Below are 27,116 nucleotides of genomic sequence, written 5' to 3' on the forward strand. Positions count from 1 at the left end.
TTGGCAAATGGACGTGAGGGAGTAGTAAATATTGATAGATCAAACGCCAAATTCCTGCGATGTAAAAAACATGCAAAAACAGCAACTGGCACTTGGCAATATGTCAATAGGTTAGTACCAAAAATGATATAAAATGACTATAAAATGATTATGAAACATCCAAGAATGATAATATAACAGCATGGAACAATCAAAAATTATAGATACGTTGGAGACGTATCATGTACCCAATTGTTTCCTTAGGGTGTCCTATGAAGACGCACTTCTCCGATTAGGGTTCGATCTTATCAGGTTGAAGTCTTTTGACATAAGTGTCGCTAACCCCAAACTTTAAGAAACGACAACTTAGTTTTCTTGCCAAACCACAGTTCATACGGTGTCGTCTCAACGGATTTAGACAGTGCCCTATGTAACGTGAATGCAACTGTCTCTAATGCATAACCCCAAAATGATAGTGGTAAATCGGTAAGAGACATCATAGATCGCACCATATCTAATAAAGTACGGTTACGACATTCGGACACACCATTACGCTGTGGTGTTCCAGGTGGCGTGAGTTGTGAAACTATTCCATATTGTTTTAAATGAAGTCCAAACTCGTAACTCAAATATTCGCCTTCGCGATCACATCGTAAAGACTTTATTTTCTTGTTACGATGATTCTCCACTTCACTCGGAAATTCTTTGAACTTTTCAAATGTTTTAGAGTTGTGTTTCATTAAGTAGATATACCCATATCTGCTCAAATCATCTGTGAAGGTCAGAAAATAACGATACCCGCCGCATGCCTCAACACTCATTGGACCGCATATATCGGTACGTATTATTTCCAATAAGTCATTGGCTCGCTCCATTGTTTCGTAGAATGGAGTTTTAGTCATCTTTCCCATGAGGCATGGTTCGCAAGTATCAAATGATTCATAATCAAGTGATTCCAAAAGTCCATCTGCATGGATTTTCTTCATGTGATTTACACCAATATGACCTAAACGGCAATGCCACAAGTATGTTGCACTATCATTATTAACTTTGCATCTTTTGGCATCAGTATTATGAATATGTGTATCACTACGATCGAGATTCAATAAACCATTCACATTGGGTGTATGACCATAGAAGGTTTTATTCATGTAAATAGAACAACAATTATTCTCTGACTTAAATGAATAAACATATTGCAATAAACATGATCTAATCATATTCATGCTCAACGCAAACACCAAATAACATTTATTTAGGTTCAACACTAATCCCAAAGGTAGAGGGAGTGTGCGATGGTGATCATATCAACCTTGGAATCACTTCCAACACACATCATCACCTTGCTTTTAACTAGTCTCTACAACTCCTATTTCGAGTTGCTAATATTAGCAACTGAGCTAGTATCAAATACCCTGGGGTTACTATGAACACTAGTAAAGTACACATCAATAACATGTATATCAAATATACCTTTGTTCACTTTGTCATCCTTCTTATCCACCAAGTATTTCAGGCTTAGGTCTAGCTTGGGGCTTCTTCACGGGAGTGGCAACTTGCTTGTCATTCTTCTTGAAGTTCCCTTTACTTTCCTTTGCCCTTTTTCTTGAAACTAGTGGTCTTGTTAACCATCAACACTTGATGATCTTTCTGGATTTCTACCTTCGCCAATTTCAGCATCGCGAAGAGCTCGGGAATTTTTTCTGTTATCCCTTGCACATTATAGTTCATCACGAGGTTCTAGTATCTTGGTGATAGTGACTAGAGAACTCTGTCAATCACTATCTTATCTGGAAGATTAACTCCCACTTGATTCAAGTGATTGTAGTACCCATACATTCTGAGCACATGCTCACTTGTTGATCTATTCTTCTCCATCTTGTAAGCAAAGTACTTGTCAGAGGTCTCATACCTCTCGACATGGGCATGAGTCTGAAATACCAATTTCAACTCTTGGAACATCTCATATGCTCTCTGGAGTTCAAAATGTTTTTGAAGTCCCAGTTCTAAGCCGTAAAGCATGGCGCACTAAACTATCAAGTACTCATCATATCGAGCTTGCCACATAACGTCTGCATCTGCTCCTGCAATACGTCTGTCACTTAGCAGTGCATCAATGCAAATAATTCATCTGTGCAGCAATAAGGATAATCCTCAGATCACGGACTCAGTCTGCATCATTGCTACTATCATCTTTTAACTTAGTTTTCTCTAGCAACATATCAAAAACATAGGGGAGCTACAACGCGATCTATTGATCTACAACATAGATATGCAAACACTATTAGGACTAAGTTCATGATAAATTAAGTTCAATTAATCAAATTACTCAAGAACTCCCACTTAGATTGACATCCCTGAAGTCATCTAAATGATACGTGATCCAAATCAACTAAACCATGTCCGATCATCACGTGAGATGGAGTAGTCATCAATGGTGAACGTCTCTATGTTGATCATATCTACTATATGATTCACGTTCGACCTTTCAGTCTCCAGTGTTCCGAGGCCATGTCTGTACATGCCCGGCTCGTCAAGTTTAACCCGAGTATTCCGGATATGCAAAACTGTCTTCCACCCATTGTATCTGAACGTAGACCTCTCACACCTGATCATCATGTGGTGTCTCAGCATGACGAATTGTCGCAACAGTGCATACTCAGGGAGAACACTTATACCTTGGAATTTTAGTGAGAGATCATCTTATAATGCTACCGCCGTACTAAGCAAAATAAGATGCATAAAAGATAAACATCACATGCAATCAAAATTTGTGACATGATATGGCCATCATCATCTTGTGCTTTTGATCTCCATCTCCAAAGCACCGTCATCATCTCCATCATCACCGGCTTGACACCTTGATCTCCATTGTAGCATCGTGGTCGTCTCACCAACTATTGCTTCTACAACTATCGCTAATGCATAGTGATAAAGTAAACCAATTACATGGCGTTTGCATTTCATACAATAAAGAGACAACCATAAGGCTCCTGCCGGTTGCCAGTGACTTTAACAAAACATGATCATCTCATACAATAACGTATCACATCATGTCTTGACCATATCACATCACAACATGCCCTGCAAAAACAAGTTAGATGTCCTCTACTTTGTTGTTGCAAGTTTTACATGGCTGCTACGGGCTTCTAGCAAGAACCGTTCTTACCTACGCATCAAAACCACAACGGTGATTTATCAAGTTTGCTGTTTTAACCTTCAACAAGGACCGGCCACACTCAAATTCGATTCCACTAAAGTTGGAGAAACAGACACCCACCAGCCACCTTTATGCAAAACTAGTTGCATGTCTGTCGGTGGAACCAGTCTCATGAGCGTGGTCACGTAAGGTTGGTCAGGGCCGCTTCATCCAACAATACCGCCAAATCAAAATAAGACATCGGTGGTAAGCAGTATGACAATCACCACCCACAACTCTTTGTGTTCTACTCGTGCATATCATCTACGCATAGACCTGGCTCGGATGCCACTGTTGGGAAACGTAGCATGCAATTTCAAAAAAATTCTAACGCTCACGCAAGATCTATCTAAGAGATGCATAGAAACGAGAGGGGGAGAGTGTGTCCATGTACCCTCGTAGACTGAAAGCGGAAGCATTTAACAACGTGGTTGTTGTAGTCGAACTTCTTCTCATTCTGACCGGTCAAGCACCGAACGTACGGCACTGATACGTCTCCAACGTATCTATAATTTATGAAGTATTCATGCTATTATATTATATATCTTGGATGTTTTATAGGCATTTATATGTTATTTTATATGATTTTTGGGACTAACCTATTAACCTAGAGCCCAGTGCCAGTTTTTATTTTTTCCTTGTTTTTGAGTTTCACGGAAAAGGAATATCAAACGGAGTCCAATTGACCTAAAAATGTACAGAGAATATATTTGGAAAATATAAAAAATATTGGAATGAAAAGATACCGGAGAAGAGTCCTAAGGCCACCACAAGGGTGGACGGCGCGCCCTACGTCCTTGTTGTTGCCTCATGGACCCCCCTGGCTTGTTCCCGATGCCAACGCCTCTTTTAAATCCCCAAACCTCCATAACAGAACCTAGATCGGGAGTTCCGCTGTCGCAAGCCTCTGTAGCCAGGAAAAACCAATCGGGAGCCCGTTTCAGCACCCTGTCGGAGGGGGAAACCATCACTGGTGGCCATCTTCATCATCCCGGTGCTCTCTGTGATGAGGAGGGAGTAGTTCACCCTCGGGGCTGAGGGTATGTACCAGTAGCTATGTGTTTGATCTCTCTCTCCCTCTCGTGTTCTTGATTTGGCATGATCTTGATGTACCGCCAGCTTTGCTATTATAGTTGGATCTTATGATGTTCCTCCCCCTCTACCTTCTTGTAATGGATTGAGTATTCCCTTTGAAGTTATCTTATCGGATTGAGTCTTTAAGGATATGAGAACACTTGATGTATGCCTGGCGTGTGTTTATCTGTGGTGACAACGGGATATTCACATGATCTACTTGATGTATGTTTTGGGATCAACTTGCGGGTTATGTGACCTTGTGAACTTATGCATAGGGGTTGGCACACTTTTTCATCTTGGCTCTCCGGTAGAAACTTTGGGGCACTCTTGGAAGTTCTTTGTGTTGGTTTGAATAGATGAATCTGAGATTGTGTGATGCATATCGTATAATCAAACCCGCGGATACTTGTGGTGACATCGGAGTATCTAGGTGACATTAGGGTTTTGGTTGATGTGTGTCTTAAGGTGTTATTTTAGTACGAACTCTAGGTCTGTTTGTGACACTTATAGGAATAGCCCAATAGATCAATCAGAAAGAATAACTTTGATGTGGTTTCGTACCCTACAATAATCTCTTCGTTTATTCTCCGCTATTAGTGACTTTGGAGTAACTCTTTGTTGCATGTTGAGGGGTTGTTATATGATCTAATTATCTTATCATAGTTGAGAGAACTTGCACTAGTGAAAGTATGAACCCTAGGCCTTGTTTCCAAGCATTGCAATACCATTTTCGCTCACTTTTACTACTTGCTACCTTGCTGTTTTTATATTTTCAGATTACAAAAACCTATATCTACCATCCATATTGCACTTGTATCACCATCTCTTCGCCGAACTAGTGCACCTATACAATTTACCATTGTATTGGGGACACAAGAGACTCTATGTTATTTGTTTGCAGGGTTGTTTGAGAGAGACCATCTTCATCCTACGCCTCCCACGGATTGATAAACCTTAGGACATCCACTTGAGGGAAATTTGCTATTGTCCTACAAAACTCTATGCTTGGAGGCCCAACACGAGTCTACAAAGAAGAAGTTGCGTAGTAGACATCAGGCACCTCCGAGTTCTACACACGTTTAGCTCGATGACCTCCCTCGAACTCTTGATCCAGCAAAGTGTTGAGGGAGAGTTTCGTCAGCACGATGGCGTGGTGACGGTGATGGTGAAGTGATCCGCGCAGGGCTTCGCCTAAGCACTACGACAATGTGACCGGAGGCGTAAACTGTGGAGGGGGCACCGCACACGGCTAACAATTGTTGGTGGGAGGGGGAGGGGGACTTCCTTGGGGCGCCCCAAGTAGGAGGAATCCTACTTGGGGCCTAGTCCAATTCGCCCCCCCCCCCTTTCCTTTTACCGGAGAGGGGGAAAAGGGAAGAGAGGGGGGAGGAAGGAAAGGGGGCCGAACCCCCTCCTCCTTCTCCTATTCGGCCTCCTTACTTAGGGAGGGCGCACCACCCCTTGTGGGCTGGTGTGCTTCCCTCATATGGCCCATAAGGCCCATTAATCCCCCGGGGGGTTCCGGTAACCCCCCGGTACTCCGATATGTACCCGTTACACCCCGAAACACTTTCGGTGTTCGAATATCATCGTACTATATATGAATCTTTACCTCTCAGCCATTTTGAGACTCCTCATCATGTCTGTGTTCTCATCCGGGACTCCGAGCAGCATTCGGTGACCAAATCACATAACTCATATAATACAAAATCATCATTGAATGTTAAGCGTGCGGACCCTACGGGTTCGAGGACTATGTAGACATGACTGAGACACATCTCCGGTCAATAACCAATAGCGGAACTTGGATGCTCATATTGGTTCCAACATATTCTATGCAGAGCTTTATCGGTCGTACCGTAATGACAACATACGTTATTCCCTTTGTCATCGGTATGTTACTTTCCCGAGATTCGATCGTCGGTATCTTCATACCTAGTTCAATCTCGTTACCGGCAAGTCTCTTTACTCGTTCCGTAATAAATCATCCCGCAACTAACTCATTAGTCACATTGCTTACAAGGCTTCTTATGATGTGTATTACCGAGAGGGCCCAGAGATACCTCTCCGATACTCGAACTAACAAATCCTAATCTCAATCTATGCCAACCCAACAAACACCTTCGGAGATACCTATAGAGCATCTTTATAATCACCCAGTTACTTTGTGACATTTGAAGCACGCAAGGCATTCCTCCGATGTCCGGGAGTTGCATAATCTCATAGTCAAAGGAATATGTATATATATGACATGAAGAAAGCAATAGCAATAAAACTGAACGATCAATATGCTAAACTAACGGATGGGTCTTGTCCATCACATCATTCTCCTAATGATGTGATCCCATTCATCAAATGACAACACATGTCTATGGTTAGGAAACTTAACCATCTAATGAGCTAGTCTAGTAGAGGCTTACTAGGGACATTGTGTTTTGTCTATGTATTCACACATGCATCAAGTTTTAGGTTAATACAATTCTAGCATGAATAATGAACATTTATCATGATATAAGGAGATATAAAATAACAACTTTATTATTGCCTCTAGGGCATATTTCCTTCAACAACCCACCAGGGCACGGCCAGGAGCCCAGGCGTGCCCAGGGGGGTTGTGCCCCCCACGGAGCCCCCTTGCACCGCCTCTTCGCCCTATAAATTCGCAAATATTCCAGAAACCTTAGGGGAGTCGACGAAACACAATTCCAGCTGCCACAAGTTCCGGAACCATGAGATCCAATCTAACACCATCACGGAGGGGTTCATCATCCTCATTGGTGCCTCTCTGATGATGCATGAGTAGTGCACCATAGACCTACAGGTCCGTAGGCAGTAGCTAGATGGCTTCCTCTCTCTCTCTTTTGATTCTCAATACAATGGTCTCTTAGAGATCTATTTGTTGTAACTCTTTTTTGCGGTGTGTTTGTTGGGTTCCGATGAACTTTGAGTTTATGATCAGATCTATATCCATGAATATTATTTGAGCCTTCTTTGATCTCTTATATGCATGATTATTTATGGCCTCGTATTTCTTCTTCGAACCTTTGGTTTAGTTAGGCCAACTAGATTGATTTTTCTTGCCATGGGAAGAGGTGCTTTGTGATGGGTTCAACCTTGCGGTGTTCTATCCCAATGACAGAAGGGGCAGCAAGACACGCATGTATCGTCGCTATTAAGGATAACAAGATGGGGGCTATTCCTACATGTCCCGTCTACATCATGTCATCGTTCTTATTGCATTACTCTGTTTCTCCATGAACTTAATACACTAGATGCATGCTGGATAGCGGTCGATGTGTGGAGTAATAGTAGTAGATGCAGGCAGGAGTAGGTCTACTAATCTTGGACATGATGCCTATATGTTGATCATTGCCTTGGATATCATCATAATTATTCGATCTTCTATCAATTTCCCAACAATAATTTGTTTACCCACCGTGTGCTATTTCTCGAGAGAAGCCACTAGTGAAATCTATGGCCCCGGGTCTATTCTTTATCATATTTGCTTTTCGATCTATTATTTGCCTTCAGATGTATTTTTATTCGCTTTTTATTTTCAGATCTATTATTTCAAAAACTCAAAAATACCTTGCTGCACTTTTTTATTACTTATTATATTTTGCGTTTTATCGAGAGCAATTTATCCAATCTATCACAAATTTTCTACCATCAACTTGCCAATTTCTGGCGTCGTTACCTAGGAGGGATTGACAACCCCTCTTACGTGTTGGGTTGCAAGTATTTGTTCTTTGTGTGCAGGTACTGTTTACATAGTGTTGTTTGGTTCTCCTACTGGATTGATACCTTGGTTTCATAACTGAGGGAAGTACCTACCGTAGCTTTACTGCATCATCCCTTCCTCTTTGGGGAAATACCGACGCAATTTCAAGCGACATCAATCGGCCACACCGAACTATTAAATCTTAGGTGTGGCCGACTTTTGGTCGAGTGGACGGAAGTTGAGCTTGCTAGAGAGCATAGAACATACTCCCACATGACCATGTACTTAAACGGCTCCAAAATTCTCGCCGGACTAGGAGCAGGGGTGGTTCCCACCTCACTAGCTGGGGATAATATCAAGTATGTACTTCAAATTTTGCACACTGGTTCTAATAATGCAACAGAGTATGAAGCACTGCTACACGGTCTTCAGATGGCCATATCTATGGGAATCTGGCGTCTTGAGGTCCGAGGAGATTCGAACCTCACCATCTCTCAAGTTAATGGAGAATTTGATGCCAAGGACCCGAAAATGATGGCTTCATAGCAATTTCAGCCAGATTCAAGGGAGTGCAATTCCATCACATCCCTAGAGACACCCATCAAGCTGCCGAAATCCTTGACAAGATGGGTGCCAAGCATGACCTTGTGGCAAAAAACACTTTTCTGGAATGATTGTTTAAACCTTCTATGACCTGGCAAGACGACACGCAGGCTACCGAGCATTCGGTTCCCGAAATGATCACCCCTTCGGCTATTGAGCCAGATGAGGGGATAGTTGGGGGCTGGGCAATAGAAGAGACTTCATGAGATGGATGGATGGACATAAAGTCAAGGCTGCAAAGAGCCACCGACACAGTGGTGGCCTAGGAGCTCCTTGCGGCGACTGGAGATGGCCTTTGGCGAGCGGCTCGCCTCCGAGGCATAGGTCACTAGCGTCGGCGTCGGTCTCCTGCAGGGGGCGGCGGAGGTTGCAAGGCACGCCGATGCAGTGGACGAACTTGAGCGCATCCATCCGTGGCGGTTCAGGCGACGCCCGTGCCTTCTCGCACACCCTTCAACTCGGTCTCCTCCAAGGATGACGGGTCGGGAACGGTTCCATCGGCCACCGCCGCGCCACTGGGAGCGCCAGCCAAGCCATGACAAGGAGAGCACGAGGTCCGTGGGATTTGGTTCGGGGATGAGAGGAGAAAAAGGTGCTCCCTGTTTTCGCCATTCGTGAGTGTGGTGAACGCCTGCACAAAATGACGTGGCGACCACCATTGCTCCAAGATCACTATAACGCCCCGGACACACCCGCCGGTGGTCGTTACTCCTGCGGGATCTAGACTGGCCCCACAAATCAATACTAGTCGTTTCTGTGCACTTTGTCCTCACCCGTGCGCACCCGGGAGCAATTTCCCGGTCGGTCACCCGTCCTGAAATTACTCCAAGCTGAGCACGCTTAACTTTGGAGTTCTGTTCGAATGGGATTTCGAAAAAGAAGGAATTCCTTATTGATATGAGTAGTCTATCATCCCTATTAAGCCAGGCTATCACAATCACTACACTACATCCGACGGCACATAAAACGTTCGCTGGAAGATACTCCCTCCGTTTCTTTTTAGTCTGCATATAAGGTTTGGTCAAAGTCAAACTTGATGAACTTTGACTAAGTTTATAGAAAAAAATCAAGATTGACAATATGAAATCAATATTGTTAGATGCATCATGAAATTAATTTTCATACCATATAGCTTTAGTATTGTAGATGTTCATATTTTTTCCCATAAGGTTGGTCAAACTTTACAAAGCATGACTTTGACTAAATCTTATATGCAGAGTAAAAAGAAACGGAGGGAGTACCAAAAATCTAATTTCAGAGAGATAACATTTCTCACAAAAAAACATGCTAACCAGCGACGAAGTCAGGATCCTTTTGAGGGCACGTACAATGGTTCTATCTTAAGAGTGCCACGTAGGATAATTGGTGAGGTGGAAGAGAGAGAGAGAGACGCTATAAAAAATTGTTTGCCTTCTCTTAATTAAGAGATGATCTCTTAGCAACAATGGTCTCACTGTTATGAAAACAACTTGTATTACTAGGAGGCCAAAGCCACCATATAGATGATGTACATGAGGATGCCAAAAGGCAAGAATACAAAAGGCCAAAGGCCATAATCAATATAACTCTAACACTCCCCCCTCAAACTCATGGTGGATCCACAACACTGAGTTTGGAGAGGTGAAATCTATGTTGTGCTCTAGTCTGTGCCTTCGTGAAGAAGTCAGCTAGCTGTAACTCGAAAGGCGCATACTGAAGAGCAATAACATGATCCTGCATAGCAGCACGCACATAATAAGCATCAACACCAATATGCTTGGTAAGCTCATGCTTCATGGGATCCCGCGCAATACTGATAGCACCTATACTATCAGACAAGAGGGTGGTACGTGTAGTAACAAAAACACCAAAATTCTCCTGCAGCCATCGTAACCAAGTCACCTCTACCTTCAGAAAAGCCAGAGCTCTCAACTCGATCTCTGCACTCGAACGGGAAACTGCAGGTGTTTCTTCGTCTTCCAGACAATGGGAGAACCACCAAGAAAAACACAATAAGCAGAAAGTGAACGCGGATCCAAAGGATCACTAGCCCACGTAGCATCTGAATAGGCCTGGAGCTTTAAGGAGCTGGAACGGGGGAAAAGAGACGATGAGAGATCGTGCCACAAAGATATCATAGAACACGAAGAAGATGACTATAAGTCGAGTGAGAGGAGGAAGATGGCCCACCAGAAGTAGAGGGTCGTTAGTAGATTCATTCACAACACATGAACGCCGAGTATAATGAAACAGAAAGGACAGAAGAGGTCGAATCACTGGAGGGGGAGACGAGGAATGTATCAGTGATGAAGATGGAGAAGGGGTAGGTGTCGGTGATGAAGGTGGATATCCATGCGATGAGGAAGGAGAAGAAACCGTAGGAGAGGACGACGATGGATCTGCAACAGCGGGACGAGGAGTAGGAATACCGGGCACGGAAGGAGGTGTATCCGGAAACATAAGAAATGAGATGTCCTCCGTGGAAAAGGCCAAGGAGGATGGGCATGGGTAGAACAGACGAGATTCCTCAAAGGTCACATCCCGAGAAATACGCATCCAGCGACCGACAGGATCCCAACACCGATAGTCCTTATGCTCGTCACTGTATCCGAGAAAGACACACTCAATAGACTGAGCGGTTAGTTTGGTGCGTTCACGAGGGGCAAGAAAAACATAGCAAACGCAACCAAGCAAACGAAGCACCGAATAATCAGGAGAACGGCCAGAAAGACGCTTGAGAGGAATACCACCCTGTAGAGCAGCAGATGGTTGAATGTTGATGAGATAGGTGGAAGTAGTAACAGCCTCAGCCCAGCAGTGAGGCAGAAGAGATGTGGTGATCATCATTGCACGCGTCGTCTCAAGAAGGTGACGATGCTTGCGCTCGGCCACAGCATTTTGAGCATGAGAGCCAGCGCAAGAGAAATGAGTAAGAGTACCCTGATCAGCAAGAAATCCGCGCAGCGCATGGGAGATATACTCACCAGCTGAATCTGTGCGAAAAACACGATTAGGAGTGGAAAACTGGGTATGAACCATGGCAGGAAATTTTTTGTATATAGATAAGACCTCACTACGAGAAGACATGAAATAGATCCAAGTGTACCGAGAAAAATCGTCTATAAAGATAATATAGTAGCGATGACCCCCTTTCGAAGCAAAGGGATCCGGACCCCAAACATCAGAGTGAACGAGATCAAAAGGACGCTCAGACACTAACTCACTGTGAGGGTAGGGTAGCTGAAGCTGCTTACCAAGCCTACAACCCAGACAATCCAACGAAGCATTGCCGGAGACAGACCCCAGAACACCACGATGAACCAAAGACGAGAGACAAGAACCACATAAATGGCCAAGACGATGATGCCACTGCTGAAAAGAGCTGGTAAATGCAGCAATAGGGGTTGTGAGACTGGCGATGGTGGCAGCAGAGGGAAGACGAAGCCACTCAAGCTCCCAGAGACCATCAGAGCGTCGAGGGCCAGCACCAAGCAGAGCACTCGCGCGATGATCTTGAACGGAACATGAATCATAGTCGAGAATGACCCTACAACTAGAGTCAACAATGTGACCACCAGATATGAGCTGCATGGTAAGTCAAGGAACATGAGTGACAGAGGGAACATGAAATGAAGAAGTGCTAAGAGTGCCTCGACTAGCTACAGTGAGGGGAGTGACATGAACAGTAAGAACGTGAACAGGAGACTCGATAGGTCGAACGGAGGTCAAAGTGGAAGAATCATAAGTCATATGAAAAGATGCTCCAGTATCAAGAATCCATGGGGATGTACCTGAATGAGTAGAAAATGGTTTCTTGGTGCCAGAAGAGTCAGTCACGGAACCTGCAGAACCTGTCGGTGAAGAATCCCAAGCAGCAAGTAGGCATCGCAGCTGCGCAATCTCACGCACAGATAGGGACACGACGAAAGAGGTCGACGTAGAGCCGCACGTGGAAGCCACCAGGGAAGTCGGCGCAGAGCAGTCACCGCTGCGCGCGGAAGCCGTGAGAGGAGTCGAGGTAGAGCGATCACCGCCGCGCCCGGAAGCCACGAGAGGAGTCGACGTAGAGCGGTCACCACCGCGCGTGGAAGCCGCGAGAGGAGTCGGCGTAGAGCGGTCACCGCCGCGGGCAGAAGCCGCGAGAAGAGTCGATGAACAGCGACTAGCACAGCCTGTTGAAGACACCGAAGGGGACAACGTCGTAGACGGATGAGCACCAAGCACCGAGCAATGGTGTATGTGCGATATAGAATCAATATAGGGAACACCTTCAAAAGTCCGCGGGTAGCGACGAAGACGCAGGCCCGATGAAAACATCATACTTGTGTGTGTGTGTGTTGAAAAGGCAATAGCGGAATGATCATGCAACAGCCAAACGCATCAGCACGAGTTGCGTGTGTGGAAAAAAAGATATCTAAAGCTCTGATATCATGTTATGAAAGCAACTTGTATTATTAGGAGGCGAAAGCCATCACATGAGGATGCCAAAAGGCAAGAATACAAAAAGGCAAATGTCATAATCAATATAACTCTAACACTCACCACATATTTAGGGATATCTAGTTATTGAAGACAAGACTAAGAATAACCTATTGTACATCACTTTCTATGTCTTGTCACACAATGAGTATAAGATAAGACAACTTTATCGATCATTGTACATGCCGTGAGGCCTTCGCACTTGGGAAGAATATGTCGGGATCGGTGGACACATGATCGCCCCCGTTTGGCTGCGCAAAGTCAACTACTCTGGCACCAACTCAAGAAGGCCATTGTTAATCACCGATCCAGCAGTCCAGCACTCGATATATGTACGACCCCAAACGTGTCCTATTAACGGGGAACGCGGCACATGCGTGCTGCAACGCGTACAGATGCACACTCCTAATGGTATATTGACCATACAGTACTTAGCACTGGCACTAGTAGGTTTTTTTGCTCGTGAAGAATACCTCTTCGACTTTTAGGTATCTGCATGCAGTCCCGCACACGTAAGGTCGGCGTCTGAGTGACAGAGGGCCGCGAGGAAAGGAAAGACCAGCAGCAGCAGCAGCTTAAATAACAAGTCAATGCAACGTTTCCTTCCTCCACAGGTCGACCAAACTCACACCGCACGCCTGGCTTTGCACCTAACGAGCTGTTGAGGCGCTACCGACAGGGCGACGCCTCAGTTCTAACTGCAAAATATGTGCAGCTGTACACGTGAATCCGTGCGCTCACCAAGAGATGATCTCTCACCCCATCTGTTTCTGTACAAGCTACGAGATGTGCAAGGCAAGGAAAAAGGACGGAGGCTTGTAGCGAACGAACTCATGTCAAATTAAGCTGCCTTGTGCCGGCCCTTGTCGCCGTCGCCGTCGCCGTCGACGGCGACCATGCACCGGTGCTGAATTGATAGGTGAAAAACAGCTAGCCGCGTGCATGGAACAAATACAGCTCATTTGCATCTGGCCAATAATTAAGCTACTATACTTCATGGGTGCGCTCCTAGACTGCTATTCCTGCTCTTCCAACATACTCCTACTTGCCCGCATTTGCTTGGATTTTATTTCTATTTTCTTTCTTCCATTGATTCTTTGTGTGCAAGGAAGAAGCAGACTCTGAAACTACCAACCACTTGTGATGCAGATGCTCTGCACACTGCACGCGACCCCAAACAAATTGTCCTAAAATAAGACAAGTGTTCATAGTAGTAGTAGTATATCTGAATGATGGCTGCGATCTTGCCGTAGCAGTTAACACGGATGTTTATAAATCTTCCATTTCTCTTTTAAGGCTGTTCTTCCTACTAAGTTTCTTTCTCTTCAGGCCGTTGTTTGTTCCTACTACTACTTTCTTAGTGCCCAAAGTAGGTCATCTTCTAGTACTAGTTCCAGTGAACAGACTCTTACAATCGTTAGCATGGAACAGAATGAAGGTATGTAATGATCAGGTCATTAATACCAGAAGATCATTGTAAGGAATCAGCCTGTAATAATAGTAGTAATACTATGAGTATTGTTGTTTTTGCCGTACCATTCAATCACAGCTAACACGCACTGACCTAGCAACCACATGCATGGAAAGCATGCATGGAAGCTTCAAGCTTATACCAAGCACGCAAATATATGTATATCTCCTCAGCCCTGAGTTCCCAACGGCTAATGATGCCTGTCATGCCGACACGACAAATTCAGCATATACTAGAGGACACCGCATCCGCATGGAAGAAAGGGGGAGGAAGCCAGAGGTGAAGAAAAGGTACTATCCTACATTAAGGGATGGACAAACAAAGCCACCACTAGTGTAGTAGTGAATGGAACCTTTCGAAGAGACAAAGCTAACTACCCTGCCCTGGCAGATGCCTAAATAATTGCAACCCGATTGGTCAATCAGTGCTGCATTTGCACCTGCAATTAATCAATCCCCATCATCATTTTCCCTCTTGAATCAATACACCAGCTAGCATTTGTTTGTACAATGTTGGATCGATGGATCATAGTACAAGTACATCCCTCACGTATAAGACAGGCACATATAATGGTAATTGATGATTTGATGTAGTACACTGTACAATACTATACACAAATTTCCCGTGGAAATTCCTTCATCAACATAAGGCCACCACTTATTTGCAGCACAGCACACCCGATGCATGCATGCCTAGAGATCATGGGTGTGTGTGTGTATCTTCTTCGTGTGGATTTGGGAGTCGCTGGGCACAATCATATCACTGGAGCTGTTGCCTTTTTTGAGGAGATCAATATACACTCGAAAGAGAAAAAACAAAGATGGAAGGAAAGAATGGAGAGAGAGAGAGAGAAGAAGGGAACAATGTGACAGTTGATGCGCGCCATGACCGAGATGAGGCTGATGAACGTTTACACGCATGTGGCTGGTGGGCGGGCCTGTCCCAACCTCTAGAAGAGCTCCCACTCGAACCTCGGGGACGGCGAGGTGGTGGTCGCCAGCGCCATGGTGGACACCGGCGCCGGTGAGGAAGAAGAGGGCGTGGAGGACAGCAGGTCGAACGTATCCCAGCTCGCCGTCGCGGTCTGCGGCGCGGGGGCGGTCGCCGTGGTGGGCGCAGCGGGCTGGAACTGCCGGCGCTGCTGGTGCTGCTGCGCCGGCGGCGGACGAGGGGGCAGGTGCGGCGCCCGGGCCTTATTGGCCGTTGCAGCAGGTGTACTGTTTTTCTTGGTCATCTTGGCGCGGATGGCGTCCAGCGTCTCCACGTTCTTCTGCACCCGCTTCTCCTGGATCCGGCGCTGGTCCTTGACGTCGCCCTCGGCGACGATGGCGTCCAGCTTGAGCAGCTCGCTCATGAGCGCCTCGGTGAGCGTGACCAGATCGGCCTCCACCACCTTGCCGCCCTTGCTAACGATCGTCTCCAGCGCCGACACCTGCCACGCGCGCACGCCAAGCCATATCAACTCAACAGCCCATGGAACGGAAGCGCCGGCCATCCATGAATATCAACAAATATGGAGGAGGAGCTAGCGGTAAAGAAAAGAAGGTTACCTTGGAGGCGAGCTTGTCGACGTCGAGGCTGACGCGCGAGATGGCCTTGGCGGCGCGCTGGGCCTTGGCATTCCGGCGCTCTTCGATGAGGCGCTTGGCCTGGGCGGTGGGGTCCTCGAGCAGCGTCATCTTGGAGCGGTCCTTGACGCCGACCATGTCGAGGAAGGCCTTGGAGTCGCGCTCCCTGTCCTTGTACACCACCTTCTGGTCGTCCGGGTGCAGCCCCGTCTTCTCTGACATGAGCTTCTTGAGCTCCCCGAAGGAGGCCTGGGAGTTGATGTACACCTCGTGGTACACGCCGGCGTACTTGACCTTGACGCGGATGGTGGGGACGGGCGCGCCGCCGGGGGGCGGGTCCGAGTCCGGGGTGCGCTTCTGCACCAGCATGCCGCTGGGCCGGACCTCCCACACCTCCTCCTGCACCGCCGCCGCCACCGACTCCCTCATCGGGGAGAATGCCGCGGGCCGCTGGTCCTTCCCGCGCATCATCTTGGCTTCGATCTCCTCCCAATCAAGCTTGTATACTTCTCTGGTCAGAGCCGCAGCAGAGGCTAGCTAATCTATCTACCTAGCCTAATCAGCTTGCTATCGATGCTCTCTCTATGTGCAGGAAGAGGCTAATACAAGGAACCAAAATTGCGAGCCCAATTCGAGAAATCGGGAGGAGGGGGAGGAAGAAGAAGCAAGTGGGTGTCAGGTTGTGTGGGAGGGAGGGACAGGGTACAACTAATAGTAAGAGACAGGGCGGGGCGTGGCAGGGGGAGCAGAGAAATATTTATAGTGATAAACAAAAACGAAGCAAGCGAGCAACATGCAATAAAACAGCTGTTGGTGTGGGGCAAGATCTGGCAATTGCACATTTTCACCTGATCTCGCTGTAAATTGGCCTGGAAATTACGGATACCCAGGTTTTCACCCTGTGATGAGTGTCATCGATCGTACGGCTGGGCTGGGTGCGCAGGACCGGACAGGAGGTGGTACTCGCGCGCGGGCTGGGCGGTTGAGGTGGCGCGTTTCTGTGTGCGTACGCTTGGTCGATGGACGCGTCCGCTCCGGGTTGGTGAGGGGTTCGGGTGGGTGGCTCGGGTTGGTGGTTGGTTGCAATTGGCTTGCTCTGGACGGCTCCATCCATCGATGGATCTCCTCATCTGCTCCTCCTCCTCGCCGTCGTTGCCGGCCTTCGCCTCCAAGCAAAGCCAGGCCAGCCGCCTCTTTGTTGGCTTTCTTGAGGCGATGGAGCTCGCCACCTCACCGCTCCTATTCGTTCTCCTCCTACCTACCAGATTTCAATTGAATATACATATTTTTTTCATAGGGCACCAAGGATCGGTATATGCATGCTTCATGTGCACACCATTGTAAAGTCTTTTCTCCTTGTGAATCTTGGAGTGTACGTGGGAGTACGTACGTGGGTGTAGATCCAGCCCAAGTGTCGGTCTCTGGGAGGTGCCAGCGGGAGGAGCATCGCTCATTCGCCAATCATGCATGGCTTGGAAGTTGGGACATTCACACTTGTTTGCATGATCTGATTGTATACTAATTGTCCCTGCTATGATGGAACCTGGAACACTTGCCCTTGGTGTGCATGCGCACAGTACAGTAGACCTGACCTGATCGGTTCGTTCCGTCAGGCTGTAATCCAATTGCATGGTGTGCATGCGTGCATGTCCCATGCGACCTGAGTATGCTGCATGCACATGTGCCCGCCTACCAGATACTCTACTACCATCAGTACGTGGCTTTGGCCGCTGGCAACCAGCTACAGTGTAGTAGACAATAACGCAAAATGCTGCACCGCGGCCGTTCATTTAACCATGTTTCGCTAGCACTAAGCTGGCTCGGTCGCCCGGCCCCACCCCGAGAATATGGTGAGGGGCGAACACCCCGGAAGAAGACCAAACAAAGCGTGCGCCTCGCGGGCATGCAGCTGTGCCCAGCGCGCAAAACACGTGCAACAGTATGTTGGAGTTCATCCTCCTAATCAACGTGTCAGCAGAAAGCTCACTCACGATTGACAAATAATTAACCCGGCCTCGCATACCTCGACGCTAGAAATGAAAAAAAAAAAGAGTTTTTACCCGCGCCCCTAACGTCGCGTGGAAAGGAGCGAGAATAGGCCAGCGAGTGCGCGTGGGGGCAAATCCGTACCGTCCTCTCCGCTGCCGGGCTGCCGCCACGTGGGGACATGAATCCTCCTCCCAGGGCCCACCTGTCATGCTCGGTTGATGCTACGTTCTTTCCCGCCGCGAAGCAAGAGCACCGACAGACGGGCGCATCGCAGGATCCTGCTACGCCTCCGCGGCTTCCCAGATACGTGATCGGAAAGGGACGGCGTAACCTACGGGAGACTCTGACCGCCCCGGAGGAGAGGTCGAGAGTCGAGACCGCGACGCTCGGGTGGCCCCCCTCGCCGGCGACGCGGCAACCACCGCCTCGATACGTACACACCGCAGAGCCCGTGCGCGACACGCCGGCCGGCCGGCCGGCCGTAACCTTTCACCTACGTACATCAGCGAGGGTCGTGTGTATGAGAGTTTTTTTTTTCTTTGGAAACATACGTGATGATTGTTTCTTTCTGGAACGGACGACGACGAGGGACCTAATGTAAGGTGTCAGGCTTGCAAGTTGCAACTCGGACCTACCACCCATTTTGTTTTCGTCGGTGCTCGATCGTTACCTTGCTAGCTCACGACTACGCACATGAATTGTATCCCCAAAAAAGGAAAATAATTGCAATTTTCAGTGCTGTCTTATCTTAAACCTGCGACATAATATAGAGGTAATAAAATATATTGTATCAAAAAAAGACTTTCGCCCCGTCTTATATATAAAACAAACCGCTCGAACCAATCATCCAACAAGGTTCATACCACACACGCGCGAAGAGTCAACACAGACAAGAGTACAGAAAAAAGGTTAATGCTGAGGGCACAGCTCAACAAGCCCTGAAAGCAGAAAAAGCACAAGGCACAACATGCAAGGTCCCAAGGAGCGAGTCACGGATCCAGCTCCTCAGTGAGGCCACGGGCCTAGTCGGGCTCCGGGGGTGGGGGCGGAAGAGGTGGCGCCACTCGGAAGGCCATCGCATGAAGGTCGGCGATGAGGGTGTCGATGGCGTCTCGATTCTGGGGGAGGCTAAGCGGCCGCCAGAGCTGCAAGTAACCACACAGTTTGAAGATCACGTCAGTTGCACGTCGAAGAGGTGTTCTTTGTATGACAAGCTTATTGCGGATGGTCCAAAGCGTCCATGCGAGCACCCCAACGCACAACCACCTAATGTGGCGGTGGCGGGGGGCGGAAGCGTTAATTTCCGCTAGCAGGTCCGGGAAGTTGGTGTTACACCAACGACCACCGACCGTATCGCGGAAGCACGTCCACAGGAATTGGGCCGTAACGCAAGAGAAGAAAATGTGGTTCACGTCCTCCGCCGTTCCACACAGGGGACACATCCCATCTCCCGGGCCATTGCGCTTGAGGACCTCAACCCCAAAAGGGAGGCGGCCACGAATCCACTTGCACAAGAAGATCCGGATATTCAATGGAAGGTGGATGTCCCAAATCAGGCTGAACGGCTCAGGGGCCGAGGAGGGTGTCGGTGTCAAAACCAGCGGATCTCGGGTAGGGGGTCCCAAACTGTGCGTCTGAGGTTGATGGTAACAGGAGACAGGGAACACAATGTTTACCCAGGTTCAGACCCTCTCGATGGAGGTAAAACCCTACGTCCTGCTAGATTAATATTGATGAGTATGGGGGTTACAAAAGTTGATCTACCTCGAGATCGTAATGGCTAAACCCCTAGAAGTCTAGCCTATCTGATTATGATTATGGTTCCCTGTCTCTACGGACTAAGCCCTCCGGTTTATATAGACACCGGGGGGGGGGGACTAGGGTTGTACAAAGTCGGTTACAGAGAAAGAAATCTTCATACTGGGACGCCAAGCTTTCCTTCAGAGTCCCATCCGGACACGGGTGAGAGTCTTCGGTCTTGCATCTTCACAGTCCATCAGTCCGGCCCACGTACCATAGTCCGGACGCCCGAGGACCCCCTAATCCAGGACTCCCTCGGTAGCCCCTGAACCAGGCTTCAATGACGAGGTGTCCCGCGCGTAAATTGTCTTCTGCATTGCAAGGCGGGTTCCTTCTCCGAACACTCCAACACAGTCTTCGGACGCAACGAACGTGTCCGGCTCTACAAAACAAATACCACACACCATCGCTGAGGAAATAATATTTTGCGAGTCCAATCCGCTGACAAATTTTCTGTGACGTGATATCACGTTCCGAGACGCGGTTTCATTGGCACGTCTTGTCGAAGCAGAGATCGTGTCCCCTTATTGCGGGATCCTCATCAACACGGACGTGGGTATTCCAACCGTCCGGTTGGCATGATTCCTTAAGAATAGGCAGGTTTCAAGGTCGAAGAGTAGGCGTTCGATAGTTATTACCTTTATAAAGGGACTACGGCCCGTCTGGCTTCTTTACGCCAAACCTTTCGTCATCCTCTCCAACCTCGAGCTCCAGCGCCCAAAGTTTCGATTGTTTCAAGCTTCCCAGTCATGGCCAGCCCCAGTCCTCAAGGTCGGTGGGTGCCTTCCTTCATCACAGAGGAGGACATCGTGAAGCTCCGGGCGGCCAGATACCTGACCGCGGAAATCCCCCACAGGCTTCCTGCTCAATGGCAGGTTATTCCTACTCCCAGATCCAACGAGAGGGTCGTATTCATCTCCCACTTCCTCCGAGGGCTAGGGTTTGCCCTCCACCCCTTTGTTCGAGGGCTTATGTTCTATTATGGGCTAGATTTTCACGATCTAACTCCGGACTCCTTCCTTCACATCTTGGCGTTCATTATCACGTGCGAGGCTTTTCTCCGTATTCCTCCACACTTCGGCTTAAGACCTTTAATGTGAAGCCGAAGGTAGTCAACAGGGTACGAGCAGAGTGCAGTGGTGCTACAGTGGACAAACTTATCAACGCTCCCTAGCTAAAAGGATCCTTCACAGAATCTTTCGACTTATGGCAACGGGAGTAGTTTTACATCACTGAACCCCGTGGCACCAAGTGGGCAGCTATACCCGCGTTCCGATCTGGCCCTCCAATTCAGCTCGCATCATGGGTCAATAAGGGGTTGGACTAGGGATCAACCGATGAAGTGCAGACTCTACAGAGCCGCATCCGGAGTCTCCTTGAGAAGAACACCAAACTCATCGACGTGATTCAAGTAATGCTAGTCCGCCGGGTCCTCCCATGACAAAGACGGCCCCTCCGTATGTGGGAGTTTAATCCAGAAGGACCACGAACCCTTCAACACTTCTTCTGTGCGACGCACAGAGGAATGTTGAAGTTATTTTCCGAGAAACGAAAACAGTGGCCGGATACTATAAAGGACATCAGCCTTGACCGCGACCATCCGGATACCTTAGTAAGCACTTGACTCTCGAATACATCTTAGACACGCAACTCATAATAAGATGCTGAGAAAACCATCTTCTTCCAGGGCTGGATAAAGAAGGCGGAGTGAATCAGGTGTTCGGCTCCTCTTCCTGAAGACTCATCTAGTCCCGTACTAACAAGGATGCTGGTCCCGGCGCCATACCAGGCGCCGGTGGAAGAGGAGAATGAGGAGAGTGGGGGAGCCAAAGGTGGCTTCCATCCTGGAGGCAAACCACACACTGTGTCCGAGGAGACTAGGGATCCCTCTTCCGAAGATAAAAGATAAGGAGAAGCTGACATCCCTTCTTCCTATGGTAAGAAAAGGGCCGCCTCTGAGAGTTGGGAGGTAAGGGCTCCTAAGCGGGGAAAAACGCCCCTGTTGGGTGGTTCAGGCTCGGAAGGTGTCGTTGTCGCACAATCCCTTCGTAAGGACAAGCCTCCAGCCGAATCGTAAGTGAACAAAGATATTTTAAACATACCCCGTTCCTTTTTTCTTTGCAAAGGTAACATCTAGAATATGCGTTTTGTAGTCCGGCAGACAGTCTTCCTCAACAATCCTCCTCCTCGGGGGACCTTCTGCCAGAGATGATGGAAAGCGAAACGCCCCCACAAGCTTCCTCACCCAATAGGGCGGACGACGTCGAGGTGTCGTCCCAGAGGGTCTCTCCCGATCAGGGGATAATGGAGCCGGCGCCCCAAGGTGAAACTTTGGCCGCCCAGGGTCCGAAGTGTGCGATCCCTACAAGGGTTAACAATAAAGGTTCCGGACTATCCGATTTACAGCCGGAGATGACTCTAGGGTCGAGTAGACATACCCTTTCAAAGGGAGTTCGTACTGCCACAGCTGCTTCCGGGAATCCGGATGCGCCGGATACATTGACGAACATGTTATGGTATTCGTCAATTTCAGAGGAGCATCGTACCTTGATGGGCGGTGGTTGAGAGGATTCTGTCCGCGAAAGGAGGATTGAATGAAGCCTTCATGGGCCTGTGATAACCCACAAGTATAGGGGATCACAACAGTTTTCGAGGGTAGAGTATTCAACCCAAATTTATTGATTCGACACAAGGGGAGCCAAAGAATATTCTCAAGTATTAGCAGCTGAGTTGTCAATTCAACCACACCTGGAAACTTAATATCTGCAGCAAAGTGTTTAGTAGCAAAGTAATATGATAGTGGTGGTAACGATAGCAAAAGGTAACAGTAGTAAAAGTAGTGTTTTTGGTATTTTGTAGTGATGATAGCAATAACAACGGAAAAGTAAATAAGCGAAGAACAATATATGGAAAGCTCGTAGGCAATGGATCGGTGATGGAGAATTATGCCGGATGCGGTTCATCATGTAACAGTCATAACCTAGGGTGATACAGAACTAGCTCCAGTTCATTGATATAATGTAGGCATGTATTCCGAACATAGTCATACATGCTTAAGGAAAAGAACTTGCATGCCATCTTTTGTCCTACCCTCCCGTGGCAGCGGGGTCCTTACGGAAACTAAGGGATATTAAGGCCTCCTTTTAATAGAGAACCGGAACAAAGCATTAACACATAGTGAATACATGAACTCCTCAAACTACGGTCATCACCGGTAAGTATCCCGATTATTGTCACTTCGGGGTTAACGGATCATAACACATAATAGGTGACTATAGACTTGCAAGATAGGATCAAGAACACTCATATATTGATGAAAACATAATAGGTTCAGATCTGAAATCATGGCACTCGGGCCCTAGTGACAAGCATTAAGCATAGCAAAGTCATAGCAACATCAATCTCAGAACATAGTGGACACTAGGGATCAAACCCTAACAAAACTAACTCGATTACATGATAGATCCCATCCAACCCATCACCATCCAGCAAGCCTACGATGGAATTACTCACGCATGACGGTGAGCATCATGAAATTGGTGATGGAGGATGGTTGATGATGATGATGGCGACGGATTCCCCTCTCCGGAGCCCCGAACAGACTCCAGATCAGCCCTCCCGAGAGGTTTTAGGGCTGGACGGCGGCTCCATATCGTAAAACGCGATGATTTCTTCTCTCTGATTTTTTCTCATCGAAACTCAATATATGGAGGTGGAGTTGGAGTCGGAGACGCATCTGGGGGCCCACGAGGTAGGGGGCGCGCCCTAGGGGGGCAGGAGCGCCCCCACCCTCGTGGCAAGACGGTGGGCCCCCTGGCCTTCATCTTTGGCAGGTATTTTTCTTATTTTCTGAAAAGTGTCTCTGTGAAGTTTCAGGTCATTCCGAGAACGTTTGATCCTGCACATAAATAACACCATGGTAGTTCTGCTGAAAACAACGTCAGTCCGGGTTAGTTCCATTCAAATCATGTAAGTTAGAGTCCAAAACAAGGGCAAAAGTGTTTGGAAAAGTAGATACGTTGGAGACGTATCAACTCCCCCAAGCTTAAACCTTTGCTTGTCCTCAAGCAATTCAGTTGACAAACTAAAAGTGATAAAGAAAAACTTCTACAAACTCTGTTTGCTCTTGTTGTTGTAAATATGTAAAGCCAGCATTCAAGTTTTCAGCAAAGATTATAACTAACCACATTCGCAATAATGCATAGGTCTCAAGTTACTCGTATCAATAGCATAATCAACTAGCGAGCCATAATAATAAAACTCAATGACAACACTTTCTCAAAACAATCATAATATGATATAACAAGGTGGTATCTCGCTAGCCCTTTCTAAGACCGCAAAACATAAATGCAGAGCACCTTTAAAGACCAAGGACTGACTAGACATTGTAATTCATGGTAAAAGAGATCCAGTCAAGTCATACTCAATGTAAACTAACAATAATGAATGCAAATGACAGCGGTGCTCTCCAACTGGTGCTTTTTAATAAGAGGATGATGACTCAGCATAAAAGTAAATAGATAGGCCCTTCGCAGAGGGAAGCAGGGATTTGTAGAGGTGCCAGAGCTTGGTTTTGAAACAGAGGTGAATAATATTTTGAGCGGTATACTTTCATTGTCAACATAACAACCAAGAGATGGCGATATCTTCCATACTACACACATTATAGGCGGTTCCCAAACAGAATGGTAAAGTTTATGCTCCCCCTTCCACCACAAGAATCAATCCATGGCTTGCTCGAAACAACGAGTGCTTCCAACTAACAAGAGTCCCAGGGGGAGTTTTGTTTGCAATTATTTTGATTTAGTTTGCATAAAGCATGGGACCGGGCATCCCGGTGACTAGCCATTTATCTCATGAGTGAGGAGCGAAGTCCACTCCTCTTGAGAATAACCTGCCTAACATGGAAGATACAGACAGCCCTAGTTGATACATGAGCTATTCGAGCATACAAAACATGATATTTATTTGAAGGTTTAGAGTTTGGCACATACAAATTTACTTGGAATGGCAGGTAGATACTGTATATAGGTAGGTATAGTGGACTCATGTGGAATAACTTTGGGGTTTAAGGAGTCTGGATGCACAAGCAGTATTCACGCTTAGTACAGGTGAAGGCTAGCAAAAGACTGGGAAGCGACTAGCTAGAGAGCGACAACAGTCATGAACATGCATTAAAATTAATCAACACCGAATGCAAGCATGAGTAGGATATAATCCACCATGAACATAAATATCGTGAAGGCTATGTTGATTTTGTTTCAACTACATGCGTGAACATGTGCCAAGTCAAGTCACTTAAATCATTCAGAGGAGGATACCACCCTATCACACCACATCACAACCATCTCAATAGCATGTTGGCACACAAGGTAAACCATTATAACTCATAGCTAATCAAGCATGGCACAAGAAACTATGATCTGTAGTTGTCATTGCAAACATGTTTATTCATAATAGGATGAATCAGGAACGATGAACTAATCATATTTACAAAAACAAAAGAGGTCGAATTCATACCAGCTTTTCTCATCTCAGCCAGTCCATCATATATCATCATAATTGCCCTTCACTTGCACGACCGAACGACGTGAATAATAATAACAGTGCACGTGCATTGGACTAAGCTGGAATCTGCAAGCATTCAATAAACAGGAGAAGACAAGGCAATATGGGCTCTTTTGTCAGATCAACAATAATGCATATAAGAGCCATTTCAAGAATTTAATTATAGTCTTCTCCTATCGACCCCCAAAAAAAAGAAAAGAAATAAAACTATTTACACAGGAAAGCTCCCAACAAGCAAAAGAAGAATAGGAAATATTTTTGGGTTTTCTTTTTAATTACTACTACAAGCATGGAAAGTAAACTAATTAAAAGCTACAACTAATTTTTTTGGTTTTTCTTAAGGTTTATTAAACACACAAGAAGAAAGCATAAAAAGGAAAATAAACTAGCATGGATGATACAATGAAAAAGTATGAGCATCGACATCTAGCAATGAGTGTGTGAGCATAAATGTAATGTCGGTGAGGAATACGTACTCCCCCAAGCTTAGGCTTTTGGCCTAAGTTGGTCTATGGCCACGGCTGGCCTGGCTGATATCCATAATAATAGTTGTTGGGGTCGTACTGTGATGCAGCAGCTATCGCCTGCTGAGCTGCAGCGTGGCAACGAGCGGCCTCCTCTCTCCTCTCGTACTCATTTGCCTCCTCTCTGGTAATAGTATATCCTCCTCTTGCCTGATAATCAAAGAAGGCAGGGGCAGGGAGAGTAATACGGACAGCACGACATCTGTCAAAGATTAGTCGGTACTGGAGAGGTGATTCATTCCTCTCAACAAACTGGTGATGAACCATAGCATTAAAATCTAGATAGGCAGGAGGTAATTCAATATCATCTTTGCGCACATCTATACCAAGAAAATTAGCTACGCGGGTTGCATAAATCCCCCCAAAGAAATCTCCATTACGTCTATTAAGATGCAACCTACGTGCAACAATGGCTCCCAAATTATATGATTTGTCTCCTAACACAACACTCCTAAGAATACTGAGGTCAGGGACACACACGTGACATGCCTCATCTTTACCATTTATGCATCTACCTATGAAGAGAGCAAAATAATGTATGGCAGGAAAGTGAATGCCCCCTATGGTAGCTTGTGTAACATCCCTAGATTCTCCCACAGTTATATCGGCAAGAAAATCTCTAAATTCATATTTGCGAGGATCCCTTATACTACCCCATTGTGGAAGTTTGCATGCAGTGGTAAAATCCTCTAAGTCCATGGTATAAGATTTATCATAAAGATCAAACAGGACAGTTGGAAAATTACATGAAGTGGAAAATTCAAACCTCCTCACAAAGGAGCTAGTGAGCTCATGATACTGACTGCACTTCTCTTCCTCGAAGCTCACGAGATCAGCGTTACGCAAATATGCGTTGAATTCTTCTTTTATTCCCGCTTGATCCATAAAATTTTCAGAAGGACACTCACAAGGACGCACTGGAGCGTCTCTTGGTGGCTCTTCGTCAGCATCACGCATTGCAAGCCTGGGTCCTTGCTTCTTTGAAGAACCACCTTGGAACATTTTCCTAAGCATTTTTCTTCCTCTGAAAAATTCTGATTTTTTTAGTAACTTCGAAATAAAAGTAAACCAAACTCAATAATATTGATAGCAACTACTCCTACAAGTGCCTAGGGCCTATATCATGCATCAAAACTACTTTTGACCATATAAATTTGAC

General features: G+C 46.7%; 1 protein-coding gene across 1 annotated transcript; it reads right to left on the reverse strand.

Moving 5' to 3' along the window:
• Positions 1 to 15,060: 15,060 nt before the first annotated feature.
• Positions 15,061 to 16,818, reverse strand: LOC125520480 (BAG family molecular chaperone regulator 2). Its single transcript, XM_048685421.2, has 2 exons — positions 16,059 to 16,818; positions 15,061 to 15,940 (listed from the first exon to the last, which is right to left on the reverse strand). The coding sequence occupies exons 1-2, from the start codon at positions 16,545 to 16,547 to the stop codon at positions 15,458 to 15,460; spliced, it is 972 nt and encodes a 323-aa protein (XP_048541378.1). The 5' UTR covers positions 16,548 to 16,818; the 3' UTR covers positions 15,061 to 15,457.
• Positions 16,819 to 27,116: the final 10,298 nt, after the last annotated feature.

The sequence above is a fragment of the Triticum urartu genome, chromosome 7A (genome assembly GCF_056163025.1).
Source record: "Triticum urartu cultivar PI428250 chromosome 7A, HENAU_Tu73, whole genome shotgun sequence".
Taxonomy (NCBI): Eukaryota; Viridiplantae; Streptophyta; class Magnoliopsida; order Poales; family Poaceae; genus Triticum; species Triticum urartu.

Excerpts from the sequence above, each read along its gene's own strand:
- LOC125520480 (XM_048685421.2), bottom strand. The coding sequence starts at position 16,547 with ATGATGCGCGGGAAGGACCAGCGGCCCGCGGCATTCTCCCCGATGAGG. Across the intron at positions 15,941-16,058 it reads TCGACAAGCTCGCCTCCAAG|GTGTCGGCGCTGGAGACGAT; the intron begins GTAACCTTCTTT and ends CGCGCGTGGCAG.